Source organism: Heptranchias perlo, chromosome 31 (assembly GCF_035084215.1).
Source record: "Heptranchias perlo isolate sHepPer1 chromosome 31, sHepPer1.hap1, whole genome shotgun sequence".
NCBI lineage: Eukaryota > Metazoa > Chordata > Chondrichthyes > Hexanchiformes > Hexanchidae > Heptranchias > Heptranchias perlo.
In genome coordinates this window covers 23,734,094-23,759,902 of record NC_090355.1, presented here as the reverse complement: position 1 = coordinate 23,759,902, position 25,809 = coordinate 23,734,094, and the positions used below count along the sequence as shown (strand labels likewise).

The following is a 25,809-nucleotide window of genomic DNA, read 5'->3' as shown; positions in this document are numbered from 1 at the left end:
ATATTAACCATTTTGTTAGCTAATTGCATTTAAGTTGTCTCGGAGATAAAAATAAAGAAGAAATGCAGCGGTAACTATTTAAAATACATCACAAAATATGAAGATTAAACAGAGCAAATTTTGATTTGTCACATGTAACATGATTAAATGAACAACCCCTTGAATATAGCAGCTAACATTGATAGTCCCTCAAAAAGTTACGGCTTCACCTTGTTTTGATGTTACACATAAAATAAACAAATTCCAGGTACTTTCAATATTCTGAAAAAGATTTGGAGCAATTTCATTAATTCCCCTTTTCCTTTTGTACCTAATTGGTACATTTTGCTGTGGTCATGTTTGATTCATTACTTTCTCGACATCCTCAATACATCTTCATTCAAGCCAATCAGCAGCAAGAAATGTACATCTATTCAGGCTTGGAGGCTCAAAAACGTGACAAAGGAAGTGTGATGTGAAGGACTAAATCATGAATTTTATATGGACAGGTTATATAGACAGACATGCAGATAGATAGAGCTGGGGTTTTTTTTGAAGTACTCATTAAATAGTTGTCAAAATCAGCCAATAGTGTATCTAGTAGGGTGCAATCTGTTTGTGTTCCACATGATGTGATTTAAATGGTTACTAGAATGTGGAACTTGCGACCACATGGAGTTGTTGAGGCAAATAGCATGGATGCATTTAAGGGGAAAACTAGATAAGCAGATGAGGGAGAAAAGAATAAAAGGATCTGCTGATAGGGTTCGCTGAAGTAGGGTGGGAGGAGGCTCGAGTGGCACGTAAACACCAGCATAGACCAGTTGGGCCAAATGGTCTGTTTCTATGCTGTAAATTCTATGTAAGTCTATATAATGCTCCTGGTGCAGAGCATTGTCTGCTGGAAGTGAGTATCAGGAAATCATGGCATACTCCTCACGATTTTCTTTGTTAATTTTAATGGATGGAAAATCATGGGGCATGTGCACTCGATTTCCTGATATGTGCCTCGTGCGAACAAGGCTTTGTGATAGCTGTGTGCATTCACAAAACCATCCCTAATGTCTTCTGAGTGGATAAGACTAACAAGAAAAATAACATTTGTTTACCACTGGTTCATTTAGCCTGTATGGAGATAAATCCGTGACACTGCACATCCACATCCAAATGATTACCTCTGGTGTGGCCGATGTGACTCTCAGATTGGCCATCAGGCCATTCCTCTTGTACATGCTTCCCCTGCGCTGTCGAACAGTGTTTATTTTAGCCTCAGCTGGTGGCAATGCACGATAGATGGCCAATCCCTGCAAGAGAAGAGCAGTATCAGCAAAAGTAGCTTTCCAATATTTGCATCTCAGACATGAACCTGCTGACACCGCAATAAATTATTTTCATGTTCCCTCACGGTTCATTCGTGCAGTTATTGGATGCATTTACATCACCAGGCAGTGTCTGTAAAAAAAAAGGTAATAAATCCTCAACACAATCCTACAAGGGCTGCTGAACATTCTCTGTCTTTACCGATTTGATTTGCTTCTTTTAGGTCAATATTTTTCTAAGCGACTTAACCAAACAATGTTGTGTAATAGCAACTCAAAAGCTGCAACAGCACTACATTGAGAGGAGTCAGAACTCAGACAGGGTCATGCCAGATGCAATTAAAAATGATAAATGCACAGTGCCAGGCTTGGAAATGCTGCCTGTAGCACTGCTAGTCTGATTCTGTCTTGCCACCATCGCCTCCTCATCTAAAACCATGTGCGAACATCTGGAGGTAATCGCGACATTTTTAGGTCTGGAATGTTTTGGTTTCTTTTACAGGGGGAGTTCGGGTTTGGTTCAATAGTGGAACACCTCCAGTGTGGTTCCATTCCAGCTTATTACCAAAATGGATCCAACTTGAGCGTGAACACAGCTTTAAAATCGAACATGACAGGAGACTGCTTTAAAGTCATCTCTTGTTCTGCCATTTCAATAGTAATGCTAGGCACATGTGGAAAGTATTCAAAATAATAAGAAAATGTTTGCACAGTATCTAACATAAAAATTACCACGATGCTGCTTAAAATGCTGAATTCTCTGCAATTTTTTTCTATCTATCTATATTAAAAATAAATTGCAACTGCTGACAATTATAAAATGAAATTGTGCAAAGCCGTGATATGTAAATTCATGTTGCAGGCTTAAAAATTATAATCCAAATTTGTACTTTGGTGTTCAGCTCTCCCTTAAGTAAGCTATGGCCTTGCTATTATTATAATTTTGACTATGTACAAATATATCCGCAAATGTAATGTCAGAGGTACAAACTATTCTGCAAATTTGAACTCTCAGTTCAAAGGCCTGTAGAACAGATAACCGCTTAAAACAAGGCCTCACTAAGATTTTTGTCTTTACGATCTTCAGTTATCTTTCCCTTTCTTCCACTTCTTTCACAAGATCAAATGTAATTATGGATAAGGAAAGACATTTGACCCATTTCAGTTAATACATCCAAAAAGACCCAAAAGTCCCTCCAATTGTTTCTTAGATGATTCCACAGCTTTTGCTTCCACTATTTTATCCAAAGTCCATTCCATGTATTACATAGAATTTCATGGAATTTATAGCACGAGTGGCCATTCGGCCCAACTGGTCTATGCTGGTGTTTATGCTCCACACGAGCCTCCTCCCACCCTACTTTCATCTAATCCTATCTACATATCCTTCTATTCCTTTCTCCCTCATGTACTTATTTAACGTCCCCTTAAACGCATCTATGCTATTCGCCTCATGTAGTAGCAAGTTCCACATTCAAACCACTCTCTGGGTAAAGAGGTTTCTCCTGAATTCCTTATTGGATTGTATTGCTCAATCTCCATGTGAAGACAAACCTCCTGATATCAGTCCTATATTTGCCTACTAGTTTGAACCTGTGACACTTTGCCCGACTCTCGCAATTTAGTTTAAAGTAATTTTCCAGATTTGCCTTTTCCATATTGTTTATGTACCTTGATGGATCAGCGTTCAGCTGCCTCCTTTCAAGGCTCAGAAGCTCAAATTGCTTCAGACTTTCCTCAGAGTTCAGACTTCTAACACTAGAGATCAGCCTCATGGGTCGCCTCTGTACTGCTTCCAGTGCAGTGAACGTCTCCCTTGTGTCTTGGAGACCAGCGCTGAACACAGCACACAAAGTGCGATCTGACCATGACTTCTTCCACTGACTTGTCCTCTACTAGTTTGGCTTTATAGTTCAACGTTCTGTTGATTGTCATTCTGCACTGGTTGGACACGTTGAGCGTCAAGTTACAAAAATTCCTAGGTCTCTTTCAAGTTCATCCCATCATTTGTGCTCTTTCTATCGGTACACATCATTTCAAATGAGATAATTATCCTTCTCCCTAAACTTTACAAATTGGCCCTTTCGACAAGCAAATAAAAAGTCTCTACTTGTAAGACACTACTTTATCTTAACACCTGCTCTGTCCCAAACTAAGCTTTCTCTGGACACAGTGATCGGTTTCTGGCACTTGACGATATTCTGATGCAGCCTGTTTTTACATTTGTGTGGCAAACAAAACAAAAAAGGGTTTGGCAAATGTTTTTCAATAAAGACTGCTGCTTTAGGGGGTCATTTTCAAGCTCAGCTGACTTACCTTTCAGGCAGAGCTAAAACTTTCAGCTACTAATAAAAGGATTCAGATACACTGTCTGGAAACAATTTTCTCAGTGTGCTATTTCTAACAATGCGTAAATGTGTTTTATAATGAACCAATTTACAATTTCACTACAGACAGCACAAAGAAAAATCTTCCCTTTTAATTGGTATATACCACATAGTGAGTATTAATCCTCCTTGCTAATACCACAGTTCTGCAAGCAGTAATATATCATTGTATACATATATGCACGGAACCGAAGTGCCCTCTAGAGGAACTGCTGTGATAATAAATCCCAATCTTGAGCATTTTCACCTGAAGCAGGATTGCTAAAATTAAGAGAAGTCAAGCAGCCAACATCTTTGTAAATGTTGGATTCATTCTAATTTGCTATTTTATCACCTTAATTTTCACATATAACAAATACCTTTCTGTCTCCATTTAAAAAGAAATCATATTCAATGTGCATTTACCCAAAATGCACACTCAAGTTCTGGGTACGTTTTTCTATGTGAAATGCTGCATGTTGTATTCAAACAATTATGGTAATATAAAGATGTTGTTCTGGCATTCTTGGAAAAAAGTATTTGGGAAATCTTGTTACAATTGGGGATTACGTGGAGCAAGAACTTTCACAAGTTTTTTTTCTGTTATACCATGCGCAAGTCATGCTATCATGTTATATGTTGACAGTTTTTTTTAAAAAAAGGTTTTCCATACACTTTATCCACAAGGACAATGCCCTTCTAATGTAAGGTAACAATATTTTCTAAACATTAAAACCATTTTGATGCATGGTTTATAATTTTTTTTTTAGCCAACCTAGGAGATAACTCTCAAACCTTCACATGTCTTCCATCTTCTAATGTGTGGAGATGCCGGTGGTGGACTGGGGTTGACAATTGTAAACAATTTTACAACACCAAGTTATAGTCCAACAAATTTATTTTAAATTTCACAAGCTTTCGGAGGCTTCCTCCTTCCTCAGGTGAATATTGTTCCACAACATTCACCTGAGGAAGGAGGAAGCCTCCGAAAGCTTGTGAAATTTAAAATAAATTTGTTGGACTATAACTTGGTGTTGTAAAATTGTTTACAATCTTCTAATGTGCAAGAGATTTACACACAGGCCTAGAAATTTGGACAAGCCATTTATTGGCATGCGGGTTGGTGCAGTGATCAATACCTGCACCTGAATAGCGAGGCCCGAGATGCACCCGATATTGGGCCTCGGGCCTCGGGCCTCATTACCATCGAGCCGACAAACTGCGGATAGCAACTAGCAGCTCGCTGGCAAAGCAGTGCTGAATATCGGGATGCTACAACGCCAGCAGAGACCCTGAGGTAAGTGATGAATGGGGGCGGGGGGAGGGTGGAGGATTTCTTTCTTTTCTCTCATTATGTTTCTCAGGTGAACTTCTGCCTCCCTACCTTTACACTCACTTTTCTTTCATTTTTGTCGTCATATTTTTAAAGCTGCTCATCATAATTTTTTTTAAATTACAACCAAACATAGCCACCGAAGCAACCCAATTTTACAGATATCAACATTTATTTCATGTTATTTTATAAATATTATAATCTAAAAACTGTTGCAATTCTCTAAAATAAAACAATACAGTTACTGTAATAATCCAAACAGCTCGCACAGCAAGACCATGAGACTGATAAAGTAGCATGGACAAGTCCTGAAAGAGGTGACTGCTGTGGGGTTAATGTAAAGGGTAGTGATACACAATGAGGATTCAACAGAAAAAACACACAGGAAACAAATCTCATCACAGGACAAAGAGTATCAGGATTAAAAGAAGTGAGGTAAGCAGAGAGAGATCAGGAAGCAGATGCTCGGAGGTCTACCTTGTACACGAGATGATAATCTGGCAAATTGGATTCAACTGACAGTCTGTCTGCTCAGAAAAGAGTTCATCTGTTGGCCCTTCGGAAGAGGTATCAGTCCAGAGTCACATATTACTAAATGATTCAGATTCAAGAGATTGACAGAAGCTTTAACTCTACGGTAGCGTAGTGGTTATGTTACTGGGCTAGTAATCCAGAGGCCTGGACTAAAATCCAGAGTCACGAGTTCAAATCCCGCCACGGCGGCTGGCGAATTAAAATTCAATTACCCGGTCTGGCCTATATGTGACTCCAGACCCACAGCAATGTGGTTGATTCTTAATTGCCCTCTTAGGGATGGGCAATAAATGCCAGCCTTGCCAGCGACGCCCACATCCCGTGAACGAATAAAAAAAAATTATCATCAATTCAAAATGAGTCATCAAGCCTGCATTAGTTAGTTGTCAGTACTGGGAGATGCTGAAATTATGAAATTTGCTTATTATTCTATTCAGTTTTATAGTTTGACATTTCATAAATGGAGCAGAATTTTCCCCAAATGCAAGGGAATGAACTTTACTCTACGTTCATCTTGCAGTGGCCCCGTGGATATCAAGAATGACACCACTGCTGCTTGAGAAAATTCCAACTTAGAAATAAATCTACCATATTGTTGTACCAATTGCGTACCTTTGCCGAGCTGCAATTCATGCAAACCTGTAAGTGTCCACAGCATGATCCAGCACAAGGAGTGCGTGAGAATGGATGCTGTAGAAATACATGACCATTCCTACAGTTACCATGCAGCAGAAACATATCGCCCTTTCTAGCTGCATAGCTCAAAATGTTTCATGAGCTTACTATAGTCTGATATAAGTTCATATTTTTGTTGAAACTTTTTGGACTGTTTTTCTGCCAAATGAGTATACTTGGTTGGTATTCACTCGGGTGCAACAATAGGGTTCAGATGAATAAATGTGACTTTGGTGCCATATAAGTTAATATGATTTAAAGTGTAATAAATTTTAGATTTTTAAAACTTTTTCCACAGTTCTGAGTTACTTCACATGATGTCATCTGTGTTACCCTATGTTCAATTAATTGTAAACAATTTTACAACACCAAGTTATAGTCCAGCAATTTTATTTTAAATTCACAAGCTTTCGGAGGCTTCCTCCTTCCTCAGGTAAGCCTCCGAAAGCTTGTGAATTTAAAATAAAATTGCTGGACTATAACTTGGTGTTGTAAAATTGTTTACAATTGTCAACCCCAGTCCATCACCGGCATCTCCACATTATGTTCAATTAAAACAGCGAGCCCAAAAATGGGCAAAAAAACAAGTAAAATTTGGCTCCAAACTTTATAATTTAAATAAACTGTGTAAGGAGAATTCATGTGCGAATACTATGAATCAGAATTATACCATACTTTACACCACTTCATATGAACCACAAACACCAACATCACTACCATAGGAACCGCAATATACACCTCCTTCTGATCTTGAGATCTCCTATCGGTGATGCTACAGCTCAGAGAAGCATCTGCCTTCTATCAAGTTGTTTCTGCTTCAGGCAGACACTACAGAGCAATCAAAGGACAAGGCAAGTTCCACGTCACTGTCCCATCCCAGATGTAACCGCACACCTGTTCATAAAGGGAGATTTCAAATCCATTGTAGCTATAATCAGCACAGAGTGAGCCAGGCAAGCCATCTTTGAATGGTTAAAACTAGTAAGAGGTGCCATTTGTGAATAAAGCCAGTTTTCATAAACAAGTTTCCATAAAATAAAATTTAAAGAAAGAAAGGCTTGCATTTATATGGTGCCTTTTATGAGCTCAGGAGGTCCCAAAGCACCTTACAGCCAATGAAGTACTTTTGAAGTGTAGCCACTGTTGTAATGTAGGAAACGCAGCAGCCAATTTTACATAGCAAGGTCCCACAAACAGCAATGAAATAAATGACCAGATCAACTGTTTTAGTGATGTTGAGTGAGGGATAAATGTTGGCCAGGACACTGGGCAGAACTCCCCTGCTCTTTTTCAAAATAGTGCCACTATTTTTCGAAATAGTGCCAATGCAGTGTCAGCCTAGAATTTTTGCTCAAGTCTCCAGAATGCGGCTTGCACCCACAACCTTCTGACTCAGAGGAGAGAGTGCTACCAACTGAGCCACAGCTGACACTGTAGTAATATTTGAAAAAAAAAATCAGCCATTTATGAGACACACTTAATAACCCAGCAATATAACAGCACAGGCAGAACAAATACAAACCATGTGAGGTTCCTTTATGTGGAGAAACACATTGGGTTAGGAATTTTTAATTGCAGGTTATCCTTCTCCAAAATAGCTTCAGGGAATGTAGTTTTATTGTTGGCAGGTACAACCCCACAATTATGGAAAATCCCTCGAGTTAGAAATTACAAGTTACAAGCAAGTTTCAATCATAAAATCATAATGTTGAGCAGTTAAAAAGAATTAGGAAAATTTAATTAAGTGTGCAACTGAATGGTGCACTGGCTATTGTTGTCTGTTAAAGGGTGCAACTTAATTTGAGTTCTTACAACGAACATTCATGCAGCAATCTTACTATAAATCTGGCAGCTTCTTTATCAGTAATCAGATGATAAAAGGACTAAACAAAGATCCTGCACTTATATTGCATCTTTCATGACCTCAGTATGTCCCAAAGTATTTCCCATCCAATTCCTTAGAACAACTCAGATTATATGATAGAAGGGTTTAAAATTATGAAATGATGGGGCAGTGCAGATAGAAACAGGCTGTTTCCAGTGGTTGAGGGGTCTGGAACTAAAGGCACTGGATACAATGTTAAATGTAAGAGATTTAGAACAGAGCCAGAGAAACGTTTACAGAATTAAGGCTGTGGCAATCGCTTCCAGGGTTAGTGGTGGAGCAGAAATTATGTCAAGGTTTAAGATTAGATTGGATAGGTGAAGGAAAAGGGGATTAAAGAAATAACGAACAGAGTGGGTAAATGGGATTAGGATTATTAGCTCATGTGAAGGATAAACTCCGACCACAGAACGGTTGGGCCGAATGGCCTATTTCTGTGTTGTAACTGTTATGTATTGACAAGGATGCTGCCTGGTATCAGGACATACAAATACAAAAAAACACTTGAAAAATTGGGGCTGTTTTCATTGCAGAAGAGATTATGGGGTGATTTGTTAGAGGTGTTTAAAATTATGAAAGGATGGAACAGAGTAGATAAAAACACACCATTTCCAGTGATTCAGGAGCCTAGAACAAGGGAACATATATACAAGATTAAATAAAAGAGCAACTTTTTTCCCCCCCACAGAGGATACACAATGGAGCAAGAGGTCAGGCAGCACCACCAAAGGCTCTGTTTAGACTAAGTTTCTGGTGTATTCAGGCCATTTGAATATCACTAGCTGTCAATTTATGAAAACATTGATATTTGAGGATTGACAGAGTGACTACTGGATCAGTGGTCCTATTCCTGCCTCTGAGTCAGAAGGGTTGGGTTCGGGCCCCATTCCAGACAGCCCTGGTGAGTGGAGGCCAGAACGCTGGCTCTGAATAATTGGTTGACATCCAGCGTCCAATGGGTGTGGGTGTGGGTGCGGGTAAAGCGTAGATAGAGCCCTTTAGTCTTGGTTGCAGCCAACCTAGGAGAAGATACTCTGAAGATAAAAACCCTGAGGAAGGCAATGGGAAACCACCTGGGCCACTTTTCCCTAGTAAGTGGCCCATATAAAGATGAAAGCTTCAACACATTAGTTATATTCAGTGACAGTCCAACATAAAAACTGTGTGTTCAGCTCACACAACGTTCCTCATATACATTCACCTGGGACGGTATCAATGCATGTCTGTGTTCGAAAAGGTTCTGTAATACTGACAAGTCACACACAAGTTGTACACCAAACGTGGAAACATCCACAACTTCCAAGAGAAGGGGTAGCTGACAAATTTCCATGGGCTAAAGGAGGTTGGGAGGAGAAGGACCTTAAAATATACTGTTCTAGAATCTTTAAATAATTGTTACACTCCCATTTCAATGCTGAAAGCTCATTACTCACTAAAATATTTCAGTTCAATACCTGACTTATCCATAATGGATATAATGCATCCAATTGGGGGAGTCAAGTATTTTAGCTCACTACTGCCAAAAAGAATAATAAAAGTATTGTAGCTCAAATAGTAATTATTTACATATAGTCAACCCAGCTGCTCCTTCCTTTTGAAAATGATGCTTTATAAACTGCTACCTCTCATTACAGGGTATAAATTATATGACTGCTTAACATGCTCATTTCAAATTCTTCACTGCTATTTTAACAGAGGCATTAATACATTTAATAAATGGGTTTACGCCTCCTTTAAACAGTGGAGAGGAATTGATATAAGCACACAAAGCATTCATATGATAACATCGCTCAGAGTAATTTCCACCCTATTATTTGTTGTCAGTACATTTATCTCTAGTCTAGCCATTTATAACCACAGGTTACTATCAATTGGACATGTTTTATAAATGAAATGTACAAACTCGAGTGATCATAATACTTACCTTCAGGAAACTGCATTATCTTTCAAATGTGTTATAATACTAACTATAGGCAAAAATTGCATTTTTCTAGTTTAATACTACCCTGCTCTCTCCCCATAACCCTGAATCTTCCTCTGCTTCAAATATATATCCACTTTGCCCTTCAAGTTTGCAATGGTCTTTGTCTCAACTGTTCAGTGTGGCAAAACACACAATGCCCTCAGCAACCCTGTGTAAAGAACGCATACCTCCTAATACCTCTCTTCATTATCTTAGGTGACAAATTAACTTGATGCCCCACGGTTACAGACTCTCTAACCAAAAGGAAATAGCCTTCCCCTTTGATAATTTTTAAACATCTATTAAATCTCTTCGCTTTCTCTGCCCCAGCGGAAAGATTTCCAGTATCTTAAGTTTCTCATTCCTGGCGAATGAGAAACTTCATCCTGGTGAATCTACACTCTATGGCTTCAATGTCCTTTCTATAATGTGATGCCCAAAACTGCACAAAGTACTCTGTGTCCTATGAATTATTCCTTATTCTGGTTCAGAAGCCCAGTAGCATTACCTCAATCAGAAGTTATTAGCATGCTCAACAACCAGAGGGCAATAATGAGTTATCTCACTGGGCTCCCTGCTACAGTGCAGTTGAGTTAGGAAAATTGTTAGCTTGATTTGAAATTTTCAAGGGCCTTAAATTCAGGAAGATAATCAATCAATCAATCAATGCTGATCCTTTGAAGGAAAAAGTACATGAGAACAATATACAACATGATTAAATGTAGAATTTCACTTTCTTCCTTTAGGTTAACTTTTTATTCCAACCTTTCATTTATTTTTCTCATTGATTCTTTCTTTTTATCTTTTTTTCTATTTTCTTCTTTCTACAACTTTTTCACTTTGTGTAACTTCTTTGATCATCAGAAGAATTATTCTTTGAAGCTGCCTCTGATCCATTGCTACTATAGAATTCACTTTGATATGATGGCCTACTTGTGATGCAAATATAGGTGCAGGATGGAGGAGGCAAGGAGGACTCATCACATGAAGCTTTCAAAATCACAGTAGAGTTATAGTAGGATACAGCACAGAAGGAGGCCATTCGGCCTATCGTGCCTGTGCCGGCTCTTTGGTAGAGCTATCTAATTAATCCCACTCCCCTGCTCTTTCCCCATAGTCCTGTAAACTTTTTCCCTTCAAGTATTTATCCAATTCCCTTTTGAAAGTTATATTGAATCTGTTCCACCACTCTTTCACTGCTTAAAAAAAAATTCCCTCATGTTGCCTCTGGTTCTTTTTCCAATTACCTTAAATCTGTATCCTTTGGTTACCGACCCTTCTGCTACTGGAAACAGTTTCTCATTTACTCTGTCAAAACCAGTCATGAATTTGAACACCACTATCAAATCTCCCCTTAACTTTCCCTGCTTTAAGGAGAACAACCTCAGCCTTGCCAGTCTCTCCACATAACTGAAGTCCCTCATCCTTGGTATCATTCTAGTAAATCTCTTCTTGACATCCTTCCTGAAGTGTGGTGCCCAGAATTGAACATAATACACCAGCTGTGGCCTAACCAGTGTCTTATAAGGGTTTAGCATAACTTCCCTGCTTTTGTACTCTATGCCTCTATTAATAAAGCCCAGGATCCCATATGCCTTTTGAGCAGCCTTCTCAACTTGTCCTACCACCTTCAAAGATTTGCGTACCCCCAGGTCTCTGGTCCTGCATCCCCTTTAAAATTGTACCATTTTCTGGATATTGCCTCTGCTCATTCTTCCTACCAAAATGTATTGCTTCACACTTCTCAGTGTTAAATTTCATCTGCCTCTGTCTACCCATTTCACCAGTCTATGTCCTCCTGAAGTCTGTTACTATCCTTCACATTGTTTACTACATTTCCAAGTTTTGTGTCATCTGCAAACTTTAAAATTATACCCAAGTCCAGGTCATTAATACATACCAAAAAGAGCAGTAGTCCCAATACAGACACATGGGGAACAACACTGCACACTTCCCTCCAGTCCGAATAACAACCGTTATGTCCCTTAGCCAATTTTGTATCCACATCACCACTGTCCCTTTAATCCCATGGGCTTTAATTTTGCTCACAGGTCTATTACGTGGTACCTTATCAAATGCCTTTTGAAAGTCCATATAAACATCATCAACCTCACTACCCTCATCAACCCAAAAGGAAGCGGTGTGATATAAAGAACTGATAATACAGCATCCTTAGTCTGAATGTGGGAACTTCAAGTCCCTCAAGACAAAATATACAACGTTGATTATAATATTAAATTATTAAGGATTTAAAGGCCTTGAACATTTTGAAGATTATTTTTATTTTTGATGGGGCTTGGAACGGGGCAACATAACCCCTGGGCCAAAAACTATAGTTTTGACATGGAGCAACTATCCGACATTTCTCAAAATATCACAATTTACTATACGTCCATGTTGAATACACTGCTGTTTTTAATTTGATCAGTATTTAGATCAGCCATGATCTTATTGAATGGCGGAGCAGGCTCGAGGGGCCGATTGGCCTACTCCTGCTCCAATTTCTTATGTTCTTATGTTCTTATGTTCTTAGGTTTTCAATTTGAGAAGTTATAATATGGAATAGGTGGATGTGGTGATTAGCACTGCAAGGTTTGGATATCTGGGAGGAATTGCAAGGTAGTCATGTTGCATGGTTCAGATGCTTTGATAAACTACTAAAGGGAAGCTTCAGTGGCTTAGACAGTCATATGTAACCAAGGTAAAAGTGCAGCCTTGAAAATCATTCTTTTATATAACATACAGCATTCACTATAGACTTCCGAAGTTAACTTTAATATGCTTTGATTCTGTTTTTGTACAAAAAGTCATCAGCACTGATGCTCAGCGGGAACTTGTTCTACATCATAGATTCACAAGGATATCCACACTGAAGAATTAACCAGTATGATGCATTCAGCACATAGTGATTTAGTGATAGCTATGTCATGTACAACAAAATAATATTGTCAGTATAAATTCTGTCCATGATAATGGTAAGTGAATTACAATGTAGTACAACTGAACCTCAAGGCTGCATTCGTGCCTCTGATTCAATTCAAGAGCACGTGCATGTACACACACACAATTTTAAAGGAAAGTGTGTACCAACGTGGTGCAGTTCAGTATGCTATTTGTTTGATGTGAAGGCTTTCTGTGATATTTGAAGTTGAAAGTACTAATACAATACTAAGTATGGTCAATTTTCAGATGCATGCCCTGAACAAACATTGGAGGTGCCACATGGAATGTAGTCACATGATAAAACTAATCACATTACCAGGCCATTTTTACAATAGTTTAAAGGAAAATTCCTAGCTTGTTTAAATCATAATGCCACAAAACAATTTCCCTAGCCAGAGTTTTTGTTACCTTGAATACACTTCAAAAGTACTTTATTGGCTGTAAAGCACTTTAGGGTGTCCCGAGGTCATGAAAGGCGCTATATAAATCTGTCTTTCTTTTTCATAATGCTAAAAATAGGTTACTGCTGTCTAAAACCAATGACTGGTAGATCATGCCACTGCTCGAGAGGTGCTGCAAGTTTTGATGTCCTTTCATTGTGATATCAGATTCATCATCATCAAGGTTTGAAATAATAACCTTTATATCTGGAAAAGAAGGAAGTCCAGCTGCAAAGAAGCAAATGAAAGGAAAGACAGAAAGGGACAGAGAAGAGGGTGAGACAAATCTATTGGCAATAAAAAAAAACAAGAGAAATGATTTACATCCCAAAATAAGGAACAAGAAAGAAAAACACACAAAAGAAAGTGAAGAGGAAGAAATGAAGAAAAGCGTAGGAATAAGGAAGGAAGAACAGCTTCAGTCAGAATGTGCTGAGACAATGTAAATGCGTAAAATGTGATTACAATGTTGCTGCACATCCTGATAAGGGCAGGTCTTTCCCCAAATGAATTATATCCTGAACAGGTAAAATTAATCTGGGCGAGTGTTTTGACTCAAAGTGGTGGAGTAACTATCGAGGGATAAGGTAAGTGATTAGAGGATAATCAAAAGGTTCAAAGTTGACATGCCCCATTATGAGGAAGTTGCATTCCAAAGCTCCTCTTTATCTTTCCTGCGCTCACAGAAAATCTCAAATTAAAAGAGGATGTGCAGCAGACACTGGCAAAAAGTCACTGTGACCACTACTACCAATCTGTAAGCATAAACATTCCCGAATTAAAAAAATTAATTAACCAAGTGCTACTTGTCTCAGCTGCCACTGTGAGGAATTGCATCTGTGTATTCCAAAATCCTAACTTGATTGCCTTTAGTCTTTCAAGCGGAAAACTATGACATTATAGGTACTATTAGTCTCTCACTAAAGTAATATCAAAATCAGATCCTCTTCAGAGAAGACGAATGATACCAGTGGGGTGTTCTCACAGAATCCCAGAATGGCACAGAAACAGAAAATGGCAGCTTATACTGCCAGGCGCTGGAAGGAACAGAATCACTGCAAGTGGGACAAGGGGCTATTGTATGCCATGATGCTTAAACACGCACTATCAAAATGCAAGTTACATTTTAAATGTTAACAAAGAGCCTCAGGACAGTCAGCTCTTTACTAACATTAAAAAGTAAAACTGAAGTTTAAAACTGCAGCCTGGGAACTTTCTAAAGTTAGTTTTTGCAACAGTTGCAGTGATACTGCAGTCAGTGCAAAGCCAAAGTGGTCTCAGAATACTCAAGGTGGTATCGTATCACCGGTCTAAATTTGATCTGAATGACTTTTAACCAGAGTTATACTACATATTTCAGATTGATATGCAACCGAAAGCACTTGCCATTGATTCAAAATATGTAGTATAGCTGCCCTATTAGTCTCGTCATATTATCTGTTCAATAGTTCACAAGCTCTTATACATTAGGCTATTGGGGATAATGTGGTTAATAGTACTGCAAAAACTTCTCAAAAAACCTTCCTGTTAAAGAATGAGCACCTTATTATGGTAACCTGGAACTAAATGACATTTCCTTCTTCCCTTTCTATTTTCTTGCAGCAATAATACCAAGAAACGTTGGCTGTCATGTTTACTTAAGTTTGTTGCCACGCAACCATGAGAAACCTTTTCCTTGGTGAAGACATGGCTTAATTACAGAAATAGTATTACACACACTCAACAAACAAGAACTTTCAGCATAACCCTGTCTTTGTATATGTAAAACTGCATTTATTGATTATTCTCTTTCTAACCACAAAGTGTTATTTCCCCAGAGGTCCTTTAGAGAGTAATGAAAGGCAACAGCACTGGGCCTTTTTTATTTGAGACACACGAGTGGATGAGGCCTCCAGATTTCAGCTACATGATAAAGAGGTAGCAAGAGAGAAAACAAAAGAACTGGGCATCTATCCACCAGCAACTGCAGCATGCAACTGACTTGTTATCGAAAGCTATTAGTTTCTGCCAGGACCATTAAAACACTGGAAAAGAAAATATAACAATGGGAAACACAAATGATTTTCAAATATATTTCATGACTTGTAAAAAAAAATGCGCCATCCAGTTTCGCAGACTAAGAATCTTGTGTTTGTAAACCACTGAATTGCCTTTTTAGTTCATAAATGCAAGCTGTTGTGGCTTCATGGTTGTGATTTTGATGCCTATTAATCTTAAAATATATCACATGTAAATATAAAAGACCTGCATCGACAGGCACCTTATCATATCTCTCAGGATCCTCTCAAAGTGCTTCACATGCAGTGACCGTTGCTTTGTGGACAAACACAACAGCCATAAGAAACATATCACAAGCAACAAGGAGGACCCGCTAAACTGTTTCTGGTAGTATGGTTCAAGGAAGAATGCTGTCCAGGAGAATGCTCTGCTTTTTGGGTCGTGCTGTTGGGATTTTGAACCATTGGAACAGAAATATACAGTCTCAGTTTCATGTCTCCTCTGCGAATAGCACCTGACAACAGTGCAGCATTGCCTCAATACTGAAATTGAATGTCAAGTCCCGAATGGGACCGGAACCCAGACTCACAGGGGAGAGTGCTACCCACAGCTGACAAAACATCTCATTTACCTGATCACTGTTTGTACTTCATTAATTTGCTAATTTTTAAAGATAAAAATAACTATTGTAAACAGCAGTAATGACACAAAATAAACTCTATGTAACAGGTTAAACTGACATTGTTGGAACCACTAGCTACTCTTGTTTGTTAACATCTAGACAGCTGGATTCTGGTTACCATGCACGGTGAGGTAATTCACAGCATACGACACGAGCTATAAACAATATAACAGGACAAACAACCAGGCAAAACTGATGACTACTTTTTTTTTCAAACTGAGAAACAGAAAATAAGATTTTATAATGTTTTAATGTGTAAGTTTTGTTCAGATACTATTGAGCCAGTTTTCCAAGTGTAATCTGCCAGTGGGATGCATCACCTGCCAGCCACATATATCAGGAAACTGCAGATATGCTGCCCTCAATTTTCCGATATGCGTGACTGTAGGGAAAGGAGTCCCACCAGCAGTGCAATCTCAGAATCGACCCTCATATCTTCATAATAATGTTTCTTGTGTCTGTCGCCTAGCTCTTGGCCATCAAGCCGACGTGTCAACCGTCTGCTTCCTCTTTAGTTAACGATTTTATTTCCCTCTCTTTGGTCAAATCTCTGTTTTTATTACTTCTAATGGATAATTTTCTACTGTCGTTATTCATCAATCACTGTACAGACCGTTCTCCCCATTCACATTCCACCCCAAAAAAAACACTCCACTTGATCATGTTGTAGCAAAAAAAAGTGAGATACAACTGTCGTGACACTCAAAACTGACGGCAAGGTTTTTAGGAATAGTTTTGCTTTGAATGTTGTTAATTCTTGGATGAGCGGATTATAACATCCTCGGAAAAATAAGGGAGATTACCTGCTGAAACCTGCAACTACATTTACAGCACACTCATGCAGAGATGCCTGGATCTCCACAAACTTCAGGCTTGATTTAAGGAGCTCGCACCTCATGCTACATCCGACTCCAAACCTCTTCATCTTATTACATGATCAAACAAGATTTGGGCTATATTATCATAATAATGTAGACGTGGTCTGTATCCTATTTAAATGTACTGTATGGAAGTGCTTCTTCAGTTCCAAATTCTAGTGACTATTGCTTTTAGTGGCACTTTTCTGTGTGCAAATTGGCTGCCACATCTGCTTGCAGAACAACAATGATTACACTTCAAAAGTAATTCATCGGCTGTGAAGTGCTTTGGGACATCCTGAGGATATGACAGGTGCTATATCTCTCACCACGTAAACCTACCTCTTCGACAACACATTCAGCAAATGTTCCTAATCTTCCTTCTGCTTGGGTCTGACCCCTAACGGTGAAGTGCCTTGGGATGTTTTGCTAAATTATAGGTAGGGTTGGTGTGTTTTTTTAGGCTTAAATTTCTTTTTATTTAATTTTCCTTCTTTTGTAAATCAAGCTGCCTCTCCAATACCCAACAACACTATTCACACACCCCATACCTTGACCTGACACCCACCCTCATCCTTAACTTTGGCGCTGACCTCCATCATCCAGCTGAACCTGCCTTTCATACACAACCTCAGCCCCTAAGCAAATGTCCTTATTAATGAGAACATGCAAAAGTGCACAAGTTCAGTTGAAGAAAAGACACAAGATGGGTGTCTGTGTTATTATAAATAAAATTGTGTATATTCAGTTCTCAATTGCAAAATAAATGTGTTTCCACAGAAATTTAATAACACATTAAATTAGAATATAAGTGTATGGTATCATCTTGATACAAAATTCTCCTCCCATCTGGGTCATTTTTAAAATTAGACCTACAAGAGGAGGTTTTTTTTTAAAATTTATTGCCACAGAGATCATTCCCCTTTCTAGGTTTGCTAATTCAACAGGGAGATGATCATCTGTGGGATCCCTTTGGGTCCAACACAGATTGACATTTTGTTCTGGCGGGCTGAGTTCAGGACAGGGCTGTTTTCAGTCTCAGACACCTCCTGTTCGACATCCAAGGCCAGAAAGAATGTCAACTTGCATTGAACTTGACAGAGCTACTTGCTGATGGGAGTTTGGGACTAAATCGGCTCTCTGATGAGTCTGGAGGACCAGGAAAAAGAGACCTCCTGGAAACAATTACAAAAAAAGTATTAAATCTCATATATCTACTACAACTAACCCACACTTATCCACCTTAAAGGAGCCTCTCTCTCTGTCCCCAATGGATATGAGAAACTGCCAGATAATCGAGGATCCCTTTATACTTATTCTGACACCGTGAAATTTGGTGGAATCTGACTTCAATTAATTAAGTTCCCAGAACATGCAGATAAGACCCATGTTTTTCCACTTAAGAAATTCTTGTCAATATTATGCTGCCAGTCCAGGTTCTGTTGGCATCCCAGACCTGAAATTCTGACTCTCCTGTTCACCTGACCCAAATGTGAATATCAGAGCTACATGTGTAGTTACAACTTACATTTCTATTGCACAACATGGTGATGTCTGGAAGCACTCAACAAGGCGAAAGGAAAACAACAGACTCTAAGCAACTGAGGGAAAAAAAGGGGAGAGCAGAAAAATGGACGGGGTTGGGGGGAGTGGGCAAAGGGACAGTTGAAACGATTGGTTTTGAGGAGCCATTTGAAAACAGGGAGGTATGAGTTGGAGGTATCTAAGGAAAGAGTTGCAGGGGCAAGGACATAGTGACTGACGAAATGATGGTGGAATGGAGAACAAGGAGTAACCTGGCATGCATCAGTGACTGCATACGGGATGTAAAGCTGATGGAGATCAAGGAGGTTGGTTGGATGAATCTCTGAGGGATTTGAAAATGAGATTCCTTGGAAAATGGTTGGGCGGGGTGGGGGTCTGGAGCTTGGAAAGGACCAGCATGATGGGAGTGTGGGACTCTGTACAGGTAAGGAAAAGGCCCACACAATTCTGAATGAGTTGTACTTTATGGAGGGTGGAGACCAGCTGGGAGAAGACGAGGGAAGTCAATCCTCGAGATGATATAGACGTAGACTAAGATTTTGGCAACAGAGGGAAAAAAAAGAGTAGAGCAGAGGCAAGAGATGTTGAAATGGTGGAGGAAGGTCTTGCTAACAGAATTAACGTAGAGGAGGAGCTCAGATTGAGGTCAAGCAGTACATTGACATTCTACGCCTCCAGACTTAGCTGATAGACCATGGAGGCAAATTGATGAGTCAAGGCCAGAGGGATCAAGTGATGACCAGGGCAGAGCAGGATGGCTTTGACTTTGCTGACATGTTCTGGATAAGATTTCGGCTCATTCAGGTTTTCTTGTCAAACAGGCAGTTGTAGGTTGTAGCAATAGCCTTGGGATCGATGGAGGAGGTGGGAAGGTAAAGCTGGATGGCGCGGAGTATATGTGGAAGTGGACCATAAGCTCTTGGATAATATCAGCAGGGAGCACGATATACATTTCTACTAGGTACTGGGCATCCAGATAATAACCTACTCATCCTGCTGGATCGAAAACCCAGAGTCCAACGAGAATGAACTAAAAACATTAATTTGCACTTTCGCTGGTTTATGACTGCCACTAAATTCTTGCGGATAATCACAAATGTGGATAACAGGAGTGTGGATAATCAAGAATGCACTGCACAAAAAGACATATTCTAGATTATTAAAACATACATGGGGATGTGAATACTTTATATTTTAGTTTTAGCAGCAAAGTAGATCCAAATATAACACTTTATACCTAAATTTACTTTTGTGCTAAAATCAGTGCACATGGGACAATACACCCTTGGATGTTTATTCTAAAAGTCACAGTGCAAATGTCATAAACTGCAGGCCTCTGTCCAACGTTTCTTAATGGACTGGGTGCACTGGGGTGACAGCTGACTAACCAGGGGTCTCCTCCTTGGCAGTGCAGTAGTAAAATGAACGAACAAAAGCAAGAAAGCAAGCAAGCAAGCAAGCAATACATACACACATGCATACGAAAGGACTTGCATTTATATAGTGCCTTTCATGACCTCAGGAAGTCCCAAAGTGCTTTACAGCCAATTATGTACAATTGAAGTATAGTCACAGTTGTAATGACGCAATATACATACGTATACACATACATATATACACACATACATATACACATGAACAGAATTCACATGTAAAATGGAACAGCATTCACAAGTAAATGGTCCTGCTGTTTTCAAAAAAATGTATATATATTGTTTATGTAAGGAGACCAGTATGAAGCATCAATAACAGACAGCTGCACTATAGAAATAAAGACACCACCTGTGGTTGTACTGTTTCTCAACACCATCTAAGCTAAAATAAAACTCTTAGAGAATCAATTAACTCTGCACTCATTATCTGTAACCATCAGAGCATTCTTCTTTGATTTATTATTTTGAAACATATACCATTCTTGTCTACAGATCACTCTCCTTTTCGTGCTGCGATTTATTTAACACACTGATTTACTGTATAACTCGTGGCATGTATGAATTAAAATGAACAGTGTCACTCGACTAATGAAGCCACCCTTCACAGGTAATTCAACTCAGGGGACAGTGGTGCTGGCAAACGGTTCAACAGCCAAGTTACAAACAAACAGTCATCGTGTAAATGGCATCAAACTGGCGCTTTACAGAAATCCTAGTAACACAGTACGGGGACATTGAACAACTGCCATCTCCATTCATTCTGTTCATAATGTCCCTCAATTTCCCCTTCCTCACTCCAAAAAAAATATGCATTTCCTATTCATTTACCAGTGGCAGGATTTCATTTGTAAATTAGAAAAAGAAAGAAATTACTAAAAAGAAACCAGTCAGGAATATTTTTGCAGAACAAATTGGCAGTAACAAATATACAGCAATGTAATTGATACCTACCAAAGCCTTTGGGCTGAAGAAAGTGCACTGCATTTCTATTTTCCACTCCAGCTCCCTAACGTTTCTTTGGTGACACTTACCATCAGCCTAAAAATAGCTTTTATTCTTTTCCAACTAAAACAATTTATGGTAGCAGTAATGTACACTCCTTAAAGACCACATATATCACAGGTTCTTTAGCACTTTGCAAATGCAATGTCAAACAAATGCCTGTGTGTCCAGCGCTAAAGTCAGAGAAGTGGACAATTTTCACTAGTTAATTACAGTAATAATTGTCTGTCAGTCTGAGCATTCAGAATTTGTTTTGTTAAAAGCTTTCAACTATAAAGTGTTCAGTTAAGTGTTTTACTTACTTTAACTACCTTGGAAGCTATTTAATAAATATGAGTGCAGCGAGATCTATTTGGGACTGTGAATTAAAGCAATCATATCTCACCCGTAGCTCTAAAATTTAGTAGTGTAATACTGGAACTTGCAATTTCAGGTTTTCTTTAAAACAACAAAACTGGACATTTAACCCATTCTTAATAGGGAGGTCATTGGGTCAAAAGCCTCCCACAATTGCAGAGTTAATACTTTACATATGACATCATGTTTCATCAAGCAATGGCACCAAATCAAATGTGTACAAGTGCAAATTAGTGATTTTGCAAAGCCCTTGCTGATAATGGATTATTTGGGGTCAGAGAGGGGAATGTCAGAAGGGATTGTGAAAATACAGCAAGGGATGAGATTGGAAGGAGAGATGGGCCCAGAAGAAAGTGGAGGAACAGAGATAGGAAATAGGCTAGCACCCACAAATTGTTGAAGCTTGCGTCCCTTTCTACCTGAAAAAAAGATTGCTGAGACGAAGGATGACGTGGAGCGGAGGGCCAGGGCAGCTCTGAAATGAAGTGAGTCGATGTTGCTGAAGAGAGGGGCTGTGGGTAATGCATGGTGGAGCAGGTTAGGAGACCGTTGAATATGATGGAGATGTTGGTGATCATAGGTGGATCTGAAAGAGGAAGGGTGAAATTTGAGCTGGAATCCATGTAGAATGGGTCGTAGTTGGGAACAATGCCGAGAGGAGAGATGCGGCAGTGAAAGTGGGTCTTAGCAAACAATTGATCAGGGAAAGGAATAACAATGAAGATGACCAACAGAGACAAATGCAAATCATGTCAAAGAGGGGCACAGGACTTCTTAAAAGGTAGACAGGCATTCCGATAGTGTTGAACAGTATAAACAAAAAGCAAAACACTGTAGATGCTGGAAATTTGAAACATAAGCACAAAATGCTGGAAACACTCAGCAGGTCACTCAGTATATGTAGAAAAAAACACAAGAGGGGACATTTTTTGGGAGTGGATCCTGGTCAAAATCCTTCTTTATAGTGCATGCCTCGGATTCAAATTCTCATATCCAGGAGAGTGAGATGCTTAAAACACATGTGCAGAGCTCTGCTTCCAGTCATTAAATTTTAAATGCTTTGGGAAACATGAGCTCTCTGTGTGATGCAATTTACAACTTTCTAAGTTTATAAAGTACCCAAGAGGTCCAAAGGGCCCTGAACACTTTTTATACCTGGCCCGACATCACACTTAAGTAACACTCCATATGGAGTCAAATCCAAGCAGTGAAAGACTGCTCCCCCTCGGGCAGTCAGGACACCTTTCTGAAGTTATACTGTCACTTTTGAATCAGTACAAAGTGGAAACCAATTCATAGCAATGCAAAAGTAATACTGATACAACCTGCTGTGTATATTGAACAGTAGGTGTTGAAACAGTTTAATGCAGTAAAGTTGAAAATCTACACTATCCTTCCTCTGAAGGAACAAAGGCATTCGTACAAACTACATACCTCTGAAGGGCAGTTTAACTTTAGCATGGTGTATGAACAAGACAGCGATTGTGTAGACACATCCAGAACTCATCAGGGAACATTTTTTCTTAAATGGAATACACAGAATTGCTCTCTGGGGAGACTTTATGAGAAAGATAAATACTGGTAACATGTGGCATCAAAGTGATTTGTTCCAACGGGGATCTAAATTATGACTGTAGTGTACACGTAACTGCTTGTGGGTTAGACAGTTATCTACGTGAAAAACAGCACAGACTACACTGAGAAATATATTAGCGAGACAGAGTTCATTTCAAGTTTTACAGGTTTCTAAACTTAATATATTTTCAGTGTTGACCATGTTTAAAAGTTACATTTATAACATAAGTTATATTTACAACTTGTTTAAGAAGTGTTTCCTAGTTATTTTTAAATCTTATAACGCTTTCAGCTTTTTATTTGAAGCACCCCTGCAACACACGGGGCCTTTTGGCAGGCATGCTACATAATGGCAGACAAACCCATCCCAACAATCAGACTGAATGTCTAACAAAATCAGCAGAACCACAATGATTAACTGTCGGGAATGAAATAGTTGGGAGAGCCAGGCAGTTTAAGACCTAGACATTAGAAAAGGGAACATGGCTAAAGAAATGTGATTTTGATAAAAGCTAATTCCTTGGACATGTGCAACTTTCTTGTAGCATTATTCAAAACATTTTCAGATGAGTTAGAGCCCTGGTTAGAGAAATCCCCCACTAATACACAGCTATATTTGGTCAGGAAAGCGTAAGGAGACTCAAAAGACAAAGTTACTCAAAGCATCTGACAGTTGGTCCTCGGGTTAGAAATCAACACTCAGCAGGATGAACATATGTAGGCGAGTTAGCCAAGAACCACAGGAAACATCAGACACCAGACCTGGACTAATGTAACTTAATCAATTCTATAATACAGTAGTTAGAACAGATTGGGAATATGCCCCACGGGGTCATAATGGAGGTGTTGAGGGGAAACACATACCTTATGTCATGTGTTATGGAAATGTCCCAAGCTGCAGGCTTTCTGGAAAGCAGCAATTCGTCAACCAGTAACCGCTCTACACACACACCCACCCAGTGAAAGCTCAGGAGAGAGACTGTGACTAAGTGAATAGATTATGGAATCAGAGCAGCTCGACCTGGACTACTTTTGGGGCAAATAATATAACTGGGGATGTATGCATCAGAGAAACTTTTGGAGTTCGACGATTTTTCAGATTGTCAAATCTGACCAAAAATATTATTTTCCGCAAAAACAAACAAAAATCAGTATTGGAAGCTTCTGTTGTTGCAGCTAGTTAAAAATCAGAAGTTTCTATTGCTTTTCCTACCCTGCCCCGATGGCTTATTAAATTTATCTAATGAACAGCTGAGCCATACAGACCAAAAATATTTCCGAGTTCAATTCCTGCCCTGTGCAGAGTTACCTGTTCTCAGCTTGGGGGGCGGGGGAGGGGTGCCACATTTGGCTTTAGCACCCAAGTTAGGGAGGGGAAAAATGACAGAATTCCCTCCTCATCACTACACAGTAACTACCCCTGCTGAAAGTGTGCATGAGTGGATCTCAGATTAGGGCAGGATCAGGCTATCAAATGTCTGCTGGCATTCGTCGTCAACATTCACACTTGAATAATGACCAAGGGTGAAGGGCGTGCAGCGCCTGTGGATCCATATTCCAGTGAGGAGTTAATGTCTTCAGCAAAAGAGAGGAGGGGAGAAAATTGGCAAGAAAAAAGTTAATTAAAAAATGTCTCATTTCATACAACCTCCACACTTATTATAGAAATAAAATAGTGTTTATTTTGGACTGAATCCCTCAACTTCCTCCCTGGTTTCACTGGGCCACAAAACAACCACAGCCAAACTCATCAGTCGCTAACCTACTTCTGCTGATGCTATCTTCAGGTAGCCCTTAATAAACTTGACTACTGCCAGATTGGCTGCAGTTATATTCTTGGGTCACTGAGAACATTAAATCACTTTGAAATATCCAAAATGAGCATTCTGGCTGTCCTATTTAATGTTAAGAGGCACAGACGAAAGATGTAAGTAGATATGAGCAGACTGACAGACTGTAGGACATAGCTAGCTATTTAAAATTCACAAGACTTTAAATGCTGAGTCTGTTTATCTATAAGTCTTCTAATCTCTTAGAAGACTAGTGGATAAACAGACTCAGCAAAGCCGTTGAGTCTGTGTTGTGCCAATAAATCTTTCAAGAAGGAGCAGGATAAATATTTGGTACAAAAAAGATTGGAGGTTATAACAACAGATATAGCCTGAGGAAATGTAATACTCAATGGGGTGCGATGATGCTTGCACTATTGGGATAGGATGAAGCAGTATTGTCCATGGGCAGCAGGCCAACTTTGGATAGTGGTGAGGTAGGGCTGGAGATTTTGGAGTATTGCTTGATTTTCAGTGGGACCAAGTAGTATTTATACCATATTTTCCCTCAAGTTTAAGAAAGATGGGATAAAGGAGTTATCAGTTTGCTGCAGGAGTTATGTGACGATTGCTACTATAGGAGGCCTATAGTTGTTCACTATTTATAGATAAATCATAAATGTTTGTATAAAGAATATGTTTACAATTTCATTACGAACAGTGGCAATCATCTCCCATAATTCTCCCTGAATTTTCTCCCCTTTTATCTTCTATCCTCCTGACTTATGATTGGATACAATTCCATTGGTGCCAGCAACAGTCAAATACCTTGCCCAAGTAGCTATTTTTCATGTCAGAGCATATTATATTAGTGACTATCCTCCTAGGGGGGTGGATGCAGGGCATCATGAGGAGGCATGGGGAGCCTCTTTGGGGGTCAAGGTGGCTGGCTCCGTGATGACACACGTAGCAATGACAGTTCAAAACCAAGTGAATCTTCTGTAGTAGATTTAGTAATTCCAATGCGTGAATGCAGTCCTGCACGGCATTGTTGAAGACTGACCAGCCAGGAGAAACTGTTTCCAGTGGCAAAAGGGTCAGTAGCCAGAGGACACAGATTTAAGGTAATTGGAAAAAGAACTAGAGGTGAGATG

The 25,809-nt window shown here is 39.3% G+C and overlaps 1 protein-coding gene across 3 annotated transcripts in view; it reads right to left on the bottom strand.

The window, feature by feature from the left end:
- Positions 1–25,809, bottom strand: part of ralgps1 (Ral GEF with PH domain and SH3 binding motif 1) — a 540,533-nt gene that overhangs the window by 432,214 nt on the left and 82,510 nt on the right. For all 3 annotated transcript variants that reach the window (XM_067969743.1, XM_067969745.1, XM_067969744.1), the window contains one exon: positions 1,155–1,283. In XM_067969743.1, coding sequence (XP_067825844.1) covers positions 1,155–1,211 — 57 coding nt within the window. In that variant the 5' untranslated portion in view covers positions 1,212–1,283. The remainder of the gene's footprint in view (positions 1–1,154; positions 1,284–25,809) is intronic.